Raw genomic sequence first — 16,274 nt, 5'->3', positions numbered from 1 at the left:
AAATTCTTTTCCCCTGGCTTTTGCAAAATATTTCCAGGTTCTCTGTTAGGCTGGTAACTGCCCAGTGTGACTAATGCTGCTGGTTTTCTCTGTGCTGCTGTGCAGTGAGCCATGCAGACCTGGGGAAGAGGTTACCCTGCAGCCCTGGTGTTCAGGTCACAGAAAAAAAGCCCTGTGATCTATCAGGGTTCCAGTTCTCCCTCTTGCTGATACCAGCAGCTCCTGCACCTTGAGTGCTGACCTAAAAAAGCTACAATTGCTTACTCTGAGTTTTTCCTGAATGGCTAATGCCAGATGCCAGCCAGTCAATGAAATACATTCTGGAGACAGCAAAGAGGTTTAATATATAGCATTAGTGGGAGTCCTGGGTTTAAAAATAGATTAAGTCACACAAAAATGTGTTTAAACAGACTTAAATATATTCTCTGGCACATAGGTATTTGCTGATTTTATGGTATTGCTACTGGCAGCTCCTTCAAGGAGGCAGAGGGCTGCAATGGAGCCATGGGAGGAGGGGGAGGAGGAGGAGAAGGAGGAAGTGTATTCTAGGACTGTGTTAGCAGAAAATGCTGCTGATTACACTGCCTTTGTCTAGAAAGCAATAACCACCAGACAGGAGAACAGTGCAATTCCAGAAGAACAGGAATCTAATCCCAAAATAGCACCTGGCTGGCCTTTTCTGGCTGGATGCAGAGGTGTAGGGAGTTTGCTGGAAAACACCTGCAGATGGATGGGACCTTACAGATCCTTCTGCCTTCCTCTGTTCTCTGCATTTGAAATGCAGATGCAGTTTAAAGCCAACAGTACAACCTACAGCTTTTTCCTGTTCAAAGAGCTACCAGATGAGCATTTTAAAATACTCCAACAGGGCTGAAGGTTCTTTTGTGGAGGCCCAGTAGCCCAACCTTCCCGAAAGCACAGAGCCAGCTGAGCCAGGCACCAACACTTCTGCTTTAAGGGAGGGCTGCAGGTTACAGAGCAGGTTACACTGAACTAGTGATGCTCAGTAACACCATGGTGTCCTCTGGGATCTCTGCTCTATCCCCACCACATCCATGAGATGCAGTGTCTCAGAAGAAAAGCTGTGGTGTGAACACTGCTGAACAGGGGTCTCACACAGGGAATTCCAGATGACCAGGACCTCACTCTCTCCCTCTTGGAGCTTGTTGTGGAGCTAAAGGCACATTTCCCATGGTTCATCTAACAAATCCTCAGGCTCCGGGGCCCCAGCAGCAGCAGGGCTCAGCACCCAGTGCCACTGGTTAGGTATCCCAGTGGAGTCAGCGTGTTTATTCTGCCCAGGATAGTTTTTCAGCGCCACATCTGACTACTTCCAAAATTTCTAGGGTGTGCTAGGCACTGATGGGCAGAACCCTTTTGGTTGTGGTAGAAATGGCCTGATAGCAGACACAAACACCCCCAAGCAGAACATCATCTGTCATCTGGTTATTGTTTGTGGGAGAAACAGACATCACACAAAACCTCCTATGGAAAGGTGATCCCCAGGGATTGCTCACAAACTCAGCAGAGCCAGGGTACCAAAGAAAGTGATAGAGAGCATCCACAGCCCCTGAGTGATGGCAGAAATGGGCACTGCTGTGCCATGGCTGGAATTTTACACAGGCAGGGAGCGCTGGAGCTCACAAAGCCCTCCATGGATGGGGGGAACAGCATCATGGAAGCTGCAGGGGCTACAGGAACCTCCAGGAGCCCTGTGCCACTGATGCCCACGGCAGTGGAGCAGGGAACTGGCCAGCCCAGTTGCTTGCCCAGCAGCTGAAAGCTCCCTGTGGTACAGGGCAAGCAGAGTGCCAGGCTGGCAGAGGGGATAAGAAGATCACTGACCGCTCGAACGCGTTTAAGGCGCTCCTCTAACTTCTCCTCCGCTTCACGTTCCTTCTGTACTTCCTCCAAACGGTTGATCAGCTCTGCAGCAAACTTCTCTGGCTCCACGTGGATATCCTTTGGCATTCGGTAGGTGCGCTGCAGGGAGAGCAGAGCACAGGATCAATGAGAAATCCCACGTTTCTGGGGAGCCTCTGAGAACTGGAAATGCCGGTCGCTCCGCTGGGAGCTGGGGGAGGACAGGCTGGCAGGCACTCAGGTGCAGCTCAGCACCTGGGGGCTTGGCAGCTGAGCCACCACCTCCACCAGTTCCTCAGCTGGCACCAGCTCCACACACCATCCCATCTAAGGGAAAGGTTTTCTGGAGCTGCAATTCAAAAAGCTCTTTTTGGCACCAAATTCCACTCAGGGATAGAAGTGCTTGCTTTTCCCCCAGTGGACACATGGTCAACAGGAATATCCTGGTCTCAAAGGGTGGAAAAAGGATGTACAGACCTTTCAATCTCTCAAACCTCCTGTTCATATGATTTCAGTTTGGTAGAAGGGAGGACCCTGGTGCACACTTACTCAGCTTATTGCAGGAGGATCAGTGTGTGCCAGCCAATCTCTGCAAATCCAGCCCACAGCCCAAGGTCCCAATTCCCACAGAGCATCCTCTCCTGCTGGAGGATCCTACAGGATTGCATCTCAGCTTTTCAGAGCTATGCAATGATTCCCTGCTTGCTTTAGCAATACAGCACTCTTACAAGCACAGAGGTGCCATTTTTTTGCCTGCTCTGGGTGAATAAATGAATATTTATGGCAGTTCAAGGACATTCTTGATTCCTTATGCTGAGTTACTTTGTCACTAAATTCCTGGGTTTTGGGATAAGAAGTTTGTGTAGTGAAGTAAGAAGCTATCAGCTGCTGCATTCTTCCCCTCATTTTTATCCTTTATGTGTTATTTTTTTTTTAAGAGTAGAAAAAGTTAAATGATGCAGCAGAGATAAAAATTTAATTTGGAGGAAAAATAGTTGGAAATTCAACAGCATAAAACTCTGCATTCAAATATTTCAGTACTAACACGGGAGAAATATACACTCTAAAGGACCAGAGACAAAATTAAATGTGAAGATGTGAGATAATTCATAGCAAAAGAACAAATGCAGCATCAGAAGCAGACATTGAGCTTGAAAACTTTAAAGGAGGATGAGAGACCACCCGAATTTATCCCAGGCCAGCCAGAAGATCAAAGCAGAACACTAAAATGCTGCTTTGCCTCAAAACCTGACAAAAGTATGCAAATCACACTGCCTTTTCTTCTCTGCCAGCTGGAAGGCAGGGAAGAAAACCAGAGGCAGCAAGAACCCACTGATGGCACTGAGGAGCTGAAGACTTTTTCATGACACCCCAGTTGGGCTGCAGAGGTCCCAGTTAAAGCCCTGCTTGTTTTGTTTGCCAAGAGCGATGTGTCTTCCTGAGCCTGCCAGCAAATCTCAATCCCATTGACCCATCCGAGCTGGGAACAGCCCCAACCATTCCATTCCTGCAGCCACTGGAGAGGGTACAACATGAGGGAGGAGATGTCACCACCCTGATGACATCTTTAGTGCCACCAGGACATCCAGCTCTGCAAACCAAAGACCTGTATCACAAAAAGCTAAACTGCAAAAAAACCCCATTTATCAACAAAAATGATGCTCAGTCTTGAAATATTGGCAGAGAGGCCAAAATAGCATGTTTCACCTTTGTGTAGTGCAGGCTCCAGATGTGCCCCAGCACGGGGGAAGATGTGGCAGAGCTGGTTCCTGCTCTGTTACTCCCTGAGGAGCTTCTCAGGATGACTCCCTGTTCTCCTGCATAGCCTTGGGAAGCACTTCTGGCTAAGGGATCCTGTTTCCTTCAGAAACCCCAGTCCCGTGACCACCACCACCCTTCCTCATGAGGCCACGGCAGCAATTCCCAAGGAGGGAATTCTCTTTCTTGCCTGACAAGTCCCAACCTGCTGGGTGACACGTTCCCTCCCTCCTGCCACCTCAGATGCCAGCTCTCCCTGTGGTTGTTTATAGATGGCACCAGCAAGCCCTGCTCCGTTAGACACTTAATGAGCCTAATAAGAGGCAGCTCAGAGCTCAGCACTTACAGTCTTGGCTCTCCCTGGTGCAGCTACCACAGACAAGCACAACTGGGAAAGAATTACCCTCTGTCTCCCTAGCCTTTGGTGCAGGGCAGCACCCCAAACCAAAATCTCTCCTAAACCTGTAGTAGCAGTGGGTGCAAGGGCTGAAGTTTGCTAACCTGAGTGTCCTAGTCCTGTCACCACAAGGTGGTTCCCTGCAGGCCCAACAATGCTGGATCCAGGGAACTCAAGGTGATTCTGGGTCTTTTGCAACTAATACCTCAGCATGTTTATCCTCAGCATGTTTATCCAGTCTCTCAAAGTCTGGAGGTGACTGAAGCTGAACTACAGAAATTACAGTACCTGAACCCAAGAATCTTTAGGATGAACTTGTTTCATCTGTAAAACCCACTGCCCCGTCCTTGGAGCTTCCCACTCAGCACAACAGCTTGCAGAGGGCCTCAGCAGCCTGTTTGAGGGTACAAGATGCAGCCCCCCCCCTGCAAGGGTCTCCCTGAGCATCCAAGATCAATGCAACTGAAATAAACCTCACTTCACCCCATGGATACCAGCTGCACACACCCTCTGCTGTCCTGCTGGGTACCTGTAAGGGTAACTCAGAGAGCTGGTGAGCAGGATGATGCTCTGAACATCACCATAGGTCTGACTTTATTCCTAGTTCAAAGGATGAGCTACACAGACTTCCCCAAAACTAACAGTATAGCAGAATAATGAATGCAAATTCCTTGTGCTGAAACAATACAGATAACTGCTGAGGGCTCTCTCTGCCTCCCTAGACAGCAAACATGGATTGCACTGACCTGGTTCAAAAGACTTAAGACAACAAAGTGTTTGAAGCCTTTATCAAATGATGGGCCTGACTTCAGAAGGGAGACAGGGGAAATATGCTCCATCAAAGACCAGCCAGGCTGAGCCTGTACCCAGAGCAGGATCCTTCAGGGCTTCAGGATTTTGAACCTGCCCCCAGCTTCCCATGGGCATACAGAGTCCTGCCAAGGGACTTGTAAATAACTGCTTATTGTTCTGAAATCAGAAGGGCTCCAAATGCCTTTGTTCCAAGTAAAGGGTGCAGCACTGTCCAAGAGCTGCCTGGTTTTTGAGGATCCAGAATGAGGTCTCTGGACATTCTACATCAACAACTCAGAAATGAAGTGCTTAATTTTAAAGTACTGTCTAGTCTAATGTTTTATTTAATTGCCTATCTACTTTTATTCAATGGCACTAGTTAGATAGGTCTGTCCAGAACCAAACCATGTGGAGTTGGGGAAGCTGCAGAGGACGACAGACAGGAGGCTAAATGCCAGGTGGATTGGAAAAAATAGAAATTGCTTGATGTGGTTTAGATGGAGCAATCTTTCCTTGTGACAGCCCTGAAGAAGGATTTCTTGGGGTACCTGTCACTAGAACATTGTCCTTGACACATGAAGTGTCTGAAGCTCTGGTACCTTTGTGAAGAAGCAGCCTGTTAAGAACATGTGAGACACACAAGCTCTTCAACAGCTCCACTAGGCAGTTGCCCTCATGTTTTCCCCTTCTTTTCTTGGAGCTGATGGAGTGAGAATTCCATGGATTTTGCTCCATGAGGCAGATGCAGCTCTTGGGTTTTGATGGATTTCACCTTCCTTGAGAAACACAGGTTTAAGGACCATGCTGCACATCAGAACACATTGGCATCTGAAATGTGAAAAGGCTGAAAGGAAAGAGTCTCACTGCAGTTTGCAGGCTCCCCTTGGGAAGCATCAGCCTCAACTGCTCTAAGATGAAACAGGAAGCTTTTCAACATTACACTGGGTAGAGGTTCCTTAAGCAGCTCCAGGGATCTGTGGTTTGGGCTGAACTGTTTCTGACAGATGTGACTGGGCCAAAGAATTTTGTGCTGGTAAATTTCTCTCTTCTACAAGAGGTTTGATGCCTCCATGATGCCTGAGGGGCTGTTGTTAGATCACAAGTCAGTCTTGGAAATGAAAGGAAGATGACAGGCTAGAGAAGCTAAGAGAAAAGAACTTCTGAACCTCCATGTTTCTTAGATTAATGCATTCCCCTGTGACATAAATTTTTAACAGATAAATGGTGTTTCCATACCAGAAACACTAGTGGCAGAGCTCACAGATAGCTGGATTTCAGCATCCAGTCTAGCAGCATTCAGGGATTAGCAAGGAGTCCTGCTGCAGCAAGGCATTTGAGGAAAATGGCATAAAACAGCCGATGGGAATTCCGAGCAGGTTCCCAACTCACAGGAGCAGAAAGCTCATTGAGCTGCAGTTATCCAGGCAGCATGAGACCAGGCTCCTCCTGTGCACTCCTCACTTGTACAGCACAGCACAGTGGTCACTCACAACCTTCTGTTCCACTCAGGAACACTGCAGAAGCCACCCTGCAGCACCCTTGATTGTGCAGCAGGACAGGAGAGCTCCCACCCCATGACCAAGCTACAGCAAGAACATCACAAAATGGATTCTTTACGCAGTTAACAAACCAACCAAACACCAGGTCTTAATGTTGAGGTTGGATTTTTCTGAATTTGCTGTGGGAAAGGAGGATCTCCCATCCTCTCCTGGGAACGGATGTATGGCAGAGCCAGCTACAGCCCTGCGTGCTCTGGGCTTTCTCCCTTTCTTTGGGAACTTGCTTGCTCTTTCCTTCCTTGGTGCTCCAAGACTCTGCTCAAATCCAAGAGAGAGATGGAAAACCACATGAAAGCAACACTCACTCTCTGTGTAATGTGTTCCTGCCAGAGGCACAAACCAGAGGTCTCCCTGCTTGCTGGAGAGCCTCCCCCACTGCATTCCTGGGCAGAGCGCCACTTCACAGAACACAACTTTTCCAAACTTAGAGCACTGGTGACTGGCTAAGTGTGGAAGATGTGAGCTGCTAAGTGTGGAAGATGCAGATCAGGGCCATCCATACACATCCTGCTGCTGAAGAGGGTGTTCCACATAGCTACCACACGCTGTCACTACTTGGAGGGAGCACGGCTGCTGGGACCAGCGGGCAGCCTCCTCTGAACATGTAATCACTGCAGTTTATAGCTTCTGGACTTAACTACAAGTGCTGCTATTAAAAGCAATGTAAGTCCTTTCAGAATTTTGCATAATAGCCCCATAACTCATTTGTCAGGGAATGGGAAGGTCTGTAAAGGACTTCTGAAATGACTTTCGGAAGTAGGAGGTTCCCTGTTATCAGTAGGAAAACATGCTGTGCATTCTGCAGGCACTATCAGCATGGACTCTGGCTATGCTGCAGATAGGAGTCCATAAAGACCTTCACTCAAAGGTTGTGATTTCATCACTGCCACACGTTTGGAAGCACCTAACCCCAGGTCCAGCCTGATTCAGCCACGGGCTGTGGGATAGCCCAGCCACTGGCTTCAGAAAGCAACACTTGAAGAAACATTTGCATGGCTCCTTGCTAATTTGTGCTGGTTAATTCAAAGAGTGTGCAGTTAGAGCTGAATTTTAAAGAGTAACTTTATAACATTTCACACTGGTGTTGTCAAAACACATTGTCTAATTACCTTCTCCTTTCTTGGCTGATTGATAAGAGAGGGCAGAACAGTGCCTCTCTGAAGTCGATGCCAATTCTGTGTCAGTAATTGGCTGGCAGGAGGTGCCAGAGTGTCTGAACTAAACTTTTATTCCCTGGAGAAAGACTAGAACTAACCCAACTTCTCAGTCCTCAGCTCCCATATAAATATATGTCAAGATGCCTTTTCCCCTGGGACTTAAAATTACAGTGCAGAACCTAATGGGAACAGTGGCTGTTTCACAAAAAAATCCTTGTGAAGCGTCTGTGTGTAGTTTAGGAGGACTATGTAATTCTAAAAGACTGTGTAGGTAAGGAGGATAATATAAAAATCTATAAGCAGCAGGTGGGCAATTGAAACCTTGTTTTTTACCCCGTTTTTAAAGCTGCTTTCCAAAAGGGTCGATAAAATTTAATGCTAAGTAAAACTAATTAGCCTGCAAGGAACTGCTGCTGGAATGACACTTATTCAGTTCAACAAAAGAAATGTTTGGCAGATGGAAGTTCGTTAAAGTAGAGCTCACTATACATATTTAATACTCCATACTCTTGAGTTTATAACCTGCAGTTCATCGAGGCATTGCCAGTGCACACCATCAACAGAAAGCCACTATTATTTTTATCCAAAAGGTAAAGCCACTGACAAGCTTTGAAGTCGGAGAATATTCAGTCAGTAGTTCCCACTGTTGGGGAACAGCAACAACAATAACAACAAAAAATAAAGGCCAAGCTTTCAAACTTCAACTCTAACAAAGCCATGCTTACAGTAAAAACGGCATCAAGTGAAATAAAAAGGCACCCAGCCAGCCTTTTCAACAGCAACCACACTGTGAAAGCAACTGTGTGAAAAGAGAGGTGACTGAGCTAGGATGGCTATGAGCGTCTGCAGCCAGGGCTTTTATTGTCAACCCAGTGATCAAAGCACAGGAGACCCTCTTAAATCTAAGGAAAATAATCTAATTTAAAAGGCAAAACAAAGAGTGGTGGTTTTGGTGTGGATTTTTTTTCTTTTAAATCAGATTAAAACAAGGGTGTATTTCTGCTGGTATTGTGCTGCTTTGAGCTGGCAGGATGGGAACAGCTGCGTCAAGTTTGAAGACACTTCTGGAAAAAACAGATGGAGGCTTTTTCTCTCCCTATTTGATTTGTGCTGGAGTCCAGCTGTCCAAAGGGGAAAGAAGCACCTTTATTCCCTACTAGATATTAAATGTCACCTGTAACTTCTCAGAAAAAGAAAACAATAATAAGCAGAGCTGCAGATGGTGATGCAGAGCCCTAGCAGTTGTGCTCATCTTCCAAAGGCTGTTTGCTTACCTGGAGCAACCAAAGAGACAGTGTGAGATAAATGAAATACTTACTCCTGTACCTTTTTTTTCCTCCTGCCTTGTGCCCCCAGGTGAGCTTTGCTGAGTCCTTGGGAACAGGTTACAGCTCCTTTGGCTGCTCAGTGCAGAAATACTGCTGGGGACCATTGCACTTCTCCCCAGCTGACCTTGTCTGAGAGCTACCTCAGCCTCCATGTCCAACAGCCTCCTACACCTTCCACAAACACCTCCAGCTCTCCTGAGGGCATGGAACTGCTTACAGATAAATGCCAGCCAGTGCTTCCATTCTCATCCAGGAGAAACAATCAGCTACTGACTGAATGGTTAAGAAAAATTCTGTGTTTGGGGCAGGCCGGAATGGTGAGTTTGGCAGACGGCTCCAAACCTTTTCTCAGGACAATGTATGTCATCTTGAAGCACCCCCAAGCGAATACAGCACTAAGGGGGATTAAACTCAAGCACAAGCAGAGCAACTGTGTGCTAGAGATCTCACATATTTTGCATATTTACCCCTGGGAAGGAGATAGTGCTACTTACAGGAATGTGAGGTAGTGGCACGCGTCCATTTGCTTTGGCACTTTCTTGCATCTCTCTGCGATGCTGCTTTCGGAGTCTGTATGGTGGGATCCCATCTCTGCAGGAATAAAACAACACACCCTGCTTTAATGCCTTTCTCTGACATGTTATGTTCATTCAAGCCTTGCTGACACAGAGTGGCTCCTAGGAAACCCCTTCACGTTTGCATGTCCAGAGTAGGGGGACCCATGCAGGGAATGATGCTCAGACAGGTGCCCAAACCAAAAAAGCCCTGGCATGGGGGGCCAGGAGGACTTACACAGCATCCACCAGGAGCAGAGTGAGGCAGGGCTCCTGCCACTGCTGCTCAAGGCAGAGGGCAGGGAGAAGGACTTGGACTGCATCCTGTACCTTTTATAGTTGGTTGCTTTCTATAAAGAGCCTGTAATGTACACATTAAACCACAGGGCAGGCTAAGAGAGGGGGGAGAAGGAGGAATGGGTGCTCAGTGAGCATCTACTCCAAGGGGAGCTCAGTCAGGGAACAAGGTATATATTTTTAAGAGAGCGTGACAGCTGCTCAAGTGGCTTATCAAAGGAGGTACAGGCTCCACTGCTCCCAAGGCAATCTCGAGCTCAGTCTGAAATTATGGGCTTGATACTGGAATTGCTGGAGGGAAGGATCAGCCCCCTCCCCAGAGGAGGCTGGATGAGGTTAGGAAGGGATGTCATGGGCAGTCACATCCAAGTGAACCAGCTCTGCCTGGCCTTGTGCCTATGCTGAAAGAGGTGGTGACAGAGGTCTCTGCAGGGGAAGGTGGCCACAATCCATGGTACACAGGGGTCAGTGGCACCAGGCTTTGCTAAGCACCCCAAATGGCAAAGCATCACTGCCTAAGTGTGACTTCAGGCAAAGAAAGGAAATGCATTTTTGTTCTCACCATTGCCACCACCCTGCTCACACCCAGGGACCAGGAGAAGAGGAGTGAGTGGAGCTCAGTTATGAAAGGACACAAACCCACCTCCTGGTGACCTTGTGTTGTTTGGGAAAAATCAACCAATTAAAAAACAAATGCCAGCCTGGAGCTTGGCAATGCTGAGCTTTTTCATTTTACACATTTCTCTGACTCAGCAGAGGTAACTGCTTGGGAGGGCCATGCAAAGCCACAGAGGTGGGGTAGAAACGAAAGGAGAGATTTGGTTTGTCCCAGCTGCCACACAATTCCCAGGCACATCTTCTACCAACCCTGCAGCCCTCTGAGCTGTGAAAATGAGCCAGTCCTGACATACCCCACAACATGAGATGTTTGCACAGGCCAAATGTCCTTAACACCTATCCCCCTCTCCAGCTGCTTCCCCAGAACATAAACCAAACAGTTCCATCCACAGATTTTTAAAGTCAAGGTGCCATTTGGCAAGAGAAACACAATTCACTGTGGTGTTTTGCCTGCAAACCCCCAGAGTTTCAAGCACCAGCCTGTGTGAGGATGGCCACCACCAGCTTTCATTCCCATGCCCATCATGCTGGCTCCCTGGAAATGCAGGTGCAGGCAGAATAGCCACCAACCTACATCAGAAGAACCTAATTTCATGCAATAACGCAGGCATTCAAAATGAAACACCATTAAAATAAAATAAAACAAACCCCATGATTAATGACAAGTGCTTTTTAGCAGGAAGACAAACGAGGGAACAGAAAATGAGCCAGGCTAATTACAGCTCTGGTGAGTGGCTGCAGGTAATGCAGGAGGAGGAAGAAGAGTGTGTTGGGAGCATCATCTCTGCTGTGCCTGCAGTGACATGGCTTGGAAACAGGACAGCTTCCCCACCTTGCTGTACAGGCATCATGACAGTGTTCATTATGTGGCTTAATTTTCTTTAATGATGACAATAACAACGGTTAAAGAGTTTCACCGCATTGTGACACGGCCTTTTCTAGACTGGATGGTAACAAAACAACTGCAAGTTTTCAGAGGGAAAAATAAAAAACCTGGGGGATTATTTTAGCCATTGCTTGTCGGCATCAATAGTCAACATTTCAGCTTAACCAGCGCACAAAACCCGGGTGCCAGAACACAACTCGCACACTGAAGCCACACGGCCATTCGCAGGGAACGCGGCATTATGTTAGAAAGTGCAATTTTTCTTTCTTTCTCCCTCTCTCTCTCTTTTTTTTAATTCTCCCCAGCAGCAGTCCCAGCGGAAAGAGCGACTTTTGTTCCCAGCACAGTAGCGAAAGGCTGATAATGGCCTCTAATCTATCCGGCTTCAAACACATGTTCAGCCCCGCTGTGCTGCCTTTGATGTCATTTTAACTAGATTCCCCAATGCCACCTCTGAACTTGGAACATTCCTTCGTTCAATGTACTGTGCCAACTCAACCAGAGGAAGCAAATTCAAAGATAAGCACTTTAATTTTATCCCAACAAAACCTTATTCAATAGATGGGGGGAAAGCAAGGAAAACCAATACCATACTTTTGTTTTCCTTTTGTCAGGTAGCTTGCTTTGAGATATTTTCAATAGATAGAGAAATAATACATATATATATGAAAAAAAATTAAACTTTTACAGCACATCTACTTTTAAAATAAAACTTTCCCAAACTGTTTTTCCTTGTTTCATCACGTGATTTTTTTTTAGCACCAGAAAGCTCAGCGCTGAAATGCAACGAGGGAAGAAGAGTATTTCTGTTGCTTATTTAATGATAATGCAATGAGTTTACTGCTGGGGAAATGTGGAGGCTTCCTCCTCTCTCCAATCTGACCTGCAAGAGCCTCTGGTGAGCAGTGGTTTGGCTGTGGCTCTGCAGATTGGACTCTTCTGACAAGAGGTGTCTTTGCTCCTCTAGACAGGCTTCAAACGCAATCATTATGCCTAACACATTGGAAATAATTGTTTGGGATCTTTTAAATTAAAAAGCTGCTAAACTTGTTTAAATATAGGAAAATTTGGGGTAATGCTGGATCACTAGCCTTAGGAAAGACAAGAAACAAATACACAGCCAAACTGGTATTTTCTACCAATCGCTCTTATCAAAGCACCTCTGTCACAAGAGACTTTTCTCACATAAAGAAGCATGATAGGAAAATCACCAGGCATTTTGATTAAAGGCCAGTCATCCAAGGAATAGCATTTAATCTGCAAGACTTTTTGAAGGAATAACCACTGTCCTAAACCCCTTTGTTCAGGGGATTGGCCATCCCTACTCTGGAGCAGGTTTGACAGGAATTGGGGAAGAAGGAGCATCCCTCTGGCCAAGCCCACAGGCACCAAGGGCTTCCCAAGTGCCTGGGGGAAGGCAAAGCTGTCTCCCAACTCAGATAAGCCAGGACACCTGATAAGACCAAGAGGAAGGAGTATTGTTCAGCTGGAGCACAACACTGGGCTTAAGAGGAGACATTATCTCCTGTTTACCATGTAAGCTCTTGAAGAAATCAAGATAGATATGGACCTAATGTGTTTCTGCATCTGAATTGGAACATCACGTGGAGATTTAATGGTTTCAGCTGCTGCCTTCCTACCTACAGTTGCCTTAACTTGCCTCAAGCATCTCTGTTGCGACAACCCCTCCCACCCACAGACTCACCTCCTCCACTTGGGAAGACGCTATCCTCAAGAAGGGTTATCTGAGACAGCAAGAGCAGTTTAGGACTGTGCTGGAAATGCTGCTGCAAGTCTGGGGCAGGCTCTGAGCAGCCCACGGAGCAGGCAGAGCCCCAAATCCCTGACTTACCACTGACCCTGCAGGGAACATCAGCGGTGAGTGACTCGACTCCACCTGTGGCCACCACAGCCTCTCACTGTGTCCTCCCCAGACCTTGCCTCACACAAACCAGCTAAAACAACACAGCTGCCCTGCTGATTATAAAAACAGGTTTCAGCAGAGAGGACCAGAGCTGTTTTGCCTACAAGGGCAGAGGAATTCCTATGACACAGGAAGACTGAAAAATAATCAGTGGAGCGCAGGCATTTAAGAGCGATGTTTTTTAAGCCACTCAAAAAGCAAATTATTCAAACAACAGGGACTGATAACATACTTGTTATATAAATTCACCCCATTACAATAATATTTAACAGTGCTTGGAAAGACATCCTGTTGAAAGCTGGCCTCTTAGGTAAGTGTGCTTGTAACATTACAGTTTGGTGAGCTGGCCACTCCCAAAAAATCGCCCCAGCTCGGGAGCTGTGAGACAGGCAGAGCATCACTCAGGTCTTTGCTAGAGGCTTTGCATGCAGCCACTTCCAAACCCCACAGCTGCTGGGATCAATCCAACATCAAAGCTTGGAAGGGAACTGGTGTAGCAAATGCTCTGTGCCTGCTTTCTCCACTGGCCTGAGCTGGCCAGCACTGAAGATCATGCTCTGCTCTCCTGGTTTATTAGCATTCCTCAGTTAGCCAGTGTTTGCATCCCAACTGTCCAGACAGATTTTCCTCTGATGGAGGGTCTGATGGAGGTTTGTGCCTTGAATCACACCTCATTCATGTGCTGCCTTGGAGCAGAAGCCAGATTTCTTCATTATTGAGCGTGACTGCTGTGTGTAAACAGCACACAGAGGGAAGAACCTCGCTCATCAGCAAACGAGGCTTTTATTGCCATTTTCCTCAGAGAAGGCCTAAATTCAAAGCACTGAGACATGTAAGTCTTGTCAAGCAGCAGGAGTCCCTTCTTTAACTTCATCTGGTTGTTCTTCGTTTTTGCTGCCTTGAGCAATTCTGCAAAAATTCCTTTGAAACTCAGGAGGAAGATAGGTTCAGCAGTGCCATGTAAAATCTGAGTAAAATCTGGTGCTGGAGTTTTAAATCATGTAATGAAGAGCAAGTGCTGAAAACAGCCAGAATCTGTGTAAGCCAAAGGTCAAGGCTGTACATCTAGAATCCCAATTTTGGATTCTGCATGGATCCAGTTTGAGAAGCATAGAAAGAATGGTTCACCCATATGAAGTTCAAAACTTACTTAAAATGAACCACTAGGATTGGGTTAGTTATGAGCAGAAGGCAGTGCATTATTGGTAGTAATTAAAGTCCTAGAAGCAGCCTGTGGTGAGCATAGGAAAAAGAAGCATAGGGTGGCCAGTAAGAAATTATTCTGCCTGTGAAAAAACAAACTCTGGCTAGTGAAATAAAAATTAGGAAGGTGAAGAAGTCTGGCATAAATGATCACAACTTATCACAGGTATAACCATCAGTGCAGCCCCATGAGCCTGCTGGACCAGTGGGAGAGGAAGTGCTAAAAGCTAATTAATTTTGAAGAGTTCTTACATCTGTCTCTCCTGATAAGAAGAAGTTACACGACTCCTGCTAGCTTCAGAGCACTCCTCCATATAAATTGATGCATATGAAGAATTGCAGAAGGATGTGGCAGAGCAGCTGGATTTGTATCAAATGGAGCCTTTAATTAGTGGTCGTCTACAGGGTTCTGTCCTGGGGGCATCCTCCTCCTCCCAGGCCCCTTTGGCCAAGGTCTGCCGAGTGCATAATGTTTGAGGAGCTGGTGTCAGGGTGCAGAATGAACTCACAGCCGCTCCTACAGGGCCCCAAGACTCTGTGGAGCCAGAGAAGAGCAAGCTACTGGCTCAGGCAGGGCAACCACCACAGCCACAGAAACCCCCTGGCCACGTTGCACACTCCCTGTGTCACTGTATGAACTCTGGGCAGGTGGGAACTGTGGCAGCACCCATTAACAGCATCCATGGCACAGGCTGGAAAGTTTCTTCAACAAGGTCTGACAGCTGCTGACACTCACAGTGACACTAAACGAGCCTCTTGGAGGACTCTGTGTTTACAGCACTGCCATTAATAAAATCATTCTCCTAATTCTGTAAACCTGTCATCTCTCGCCTGAAGAATCAAAGGGTTTCTACTCTACAGAAAGACACTTTGCATTTGCACTACTAAAAACCAGACCAAACAGTGAATATTTTTCCCCAAATCCTTTTTTTTTTTGTATCACAGAGATGCAGTCACAACAAAATCTCACAACCCCTTTTTTCTTTCTTTGCAGACCATCTTTAAGGAAGGCATCTCGTGGGTGAGATACAGGGTGCTGTCATGAGAAACAGAAAGGGAAAATATGTTTGGCTGGGCCTTGTCAGCACGAGTTGTGTTGAAGTGCAGTGGTCACCAGACAAATTAGAACTGGTCAGTCACCAATCCTACTGCAGAGCAATCACAGACTGAGCTGTTACTCCATCTGCTGTGCTGTGTCCAGTTCTGAGCTCCTCAGGACAAGACAGACACAGAACTCCTGGAATGAGTCCAGAGGAGAGCAACAAAGAGACTGGAGCATCTCCTGTGAGCACAGGCTGAGGGAACTGAGCCTGTTTAGCCTCAAGAAGAGATGGCTGAGAAGGGAGCTCATCAATGGCCATCATCTGCAGAGAGGTTTCAGAGGATGGACCCGGCTCTCTGCCGTGGTGCCCAGCAATATGACAAGAGGCAATGGACAGAAATTGATGAACATGAGGAAGAGCTTCTTCCCTCTGTAGTGACTGAGCACTCGAACAGATTGTCCAGAGAGGCTGTGCAGTCTCCCTCACTGGAGATGTTTCAGAACAATCTGGACACAATTCTGTGAAATGTGCTCCACGATAACCCTGCTTGAGTAGGGAGGTTGGACCAGGTAACCAACTGTGGCCTCTTCCAACCTGACCCATTCTGTGATTCTGAGAATTTGGCAGCATAAAATTTCAAGAAAAATACCCAGGTAAGTAGAAGGCTCTGTCTAACATTCAGAAGATAATGTATCTCAAATCAGTTATACAAAGTCATCCAACATTACCAATTCTTGCACCTGGCTTAAGAAACACTGCAGAACCTCTGACAGAACACCACTTATTTTACATTGCTCAAAAATATTTTTTGCTGCAAACGTTCACAAGAACTGGCAAGGCTGAGCATCCTGAACTGAAAAGACAGTGAGAATGATCTTGGTCATGGTCTGTTCAG

General features: G+C 46.7%; 1 protein-coding gene across 3 annotated transcripts in view; it reads right to left on the bottom strand.

Moving 5' to 3' along the window:
* The window catches only part of AXIN1 (axin 1), a 71,586-nt gene that overhangs the window by 14,921 nt on the left and 40,391 nt on the right, over window positions 1–16,274 (bottom strand). For all 3 annotated transcript variants that reach the window (XM_084216549.1, XM_084216550.1, XM_084216551.1), the window contains exons 4-5: window positions 9,349–9,445; window positions 1,846–1,983 (exon numbers count right to left, since the gene is read on the bottom strand). In XM_084216549.1, coding sequence (XP_084072675.1) covers window positions 1,846–1,983; window positions 9,349–9,445 — 235 coding nt within the window. The remainder of the gene's footprint in view (window positions 1–1,845; window positions 1,984–9,348; window positions 9,446–16,274) is intronic.

Source organism: Fringilla coelebs (genome assembly GCF_963513975.1).
Source record: "Fringilla coelebs genome assembly, chromosome: 16".
Lineage (NCBI taxonomy): Eukaryota > Metazoa > Chordata > Aves > Passeriformes > Fringillidae > Fringilla > Fringilla coelebs.
Note: the sequence above shows the minus strand (reverse complement) of the source record. Positions and strands in the feature narration are given on the sequence as shown.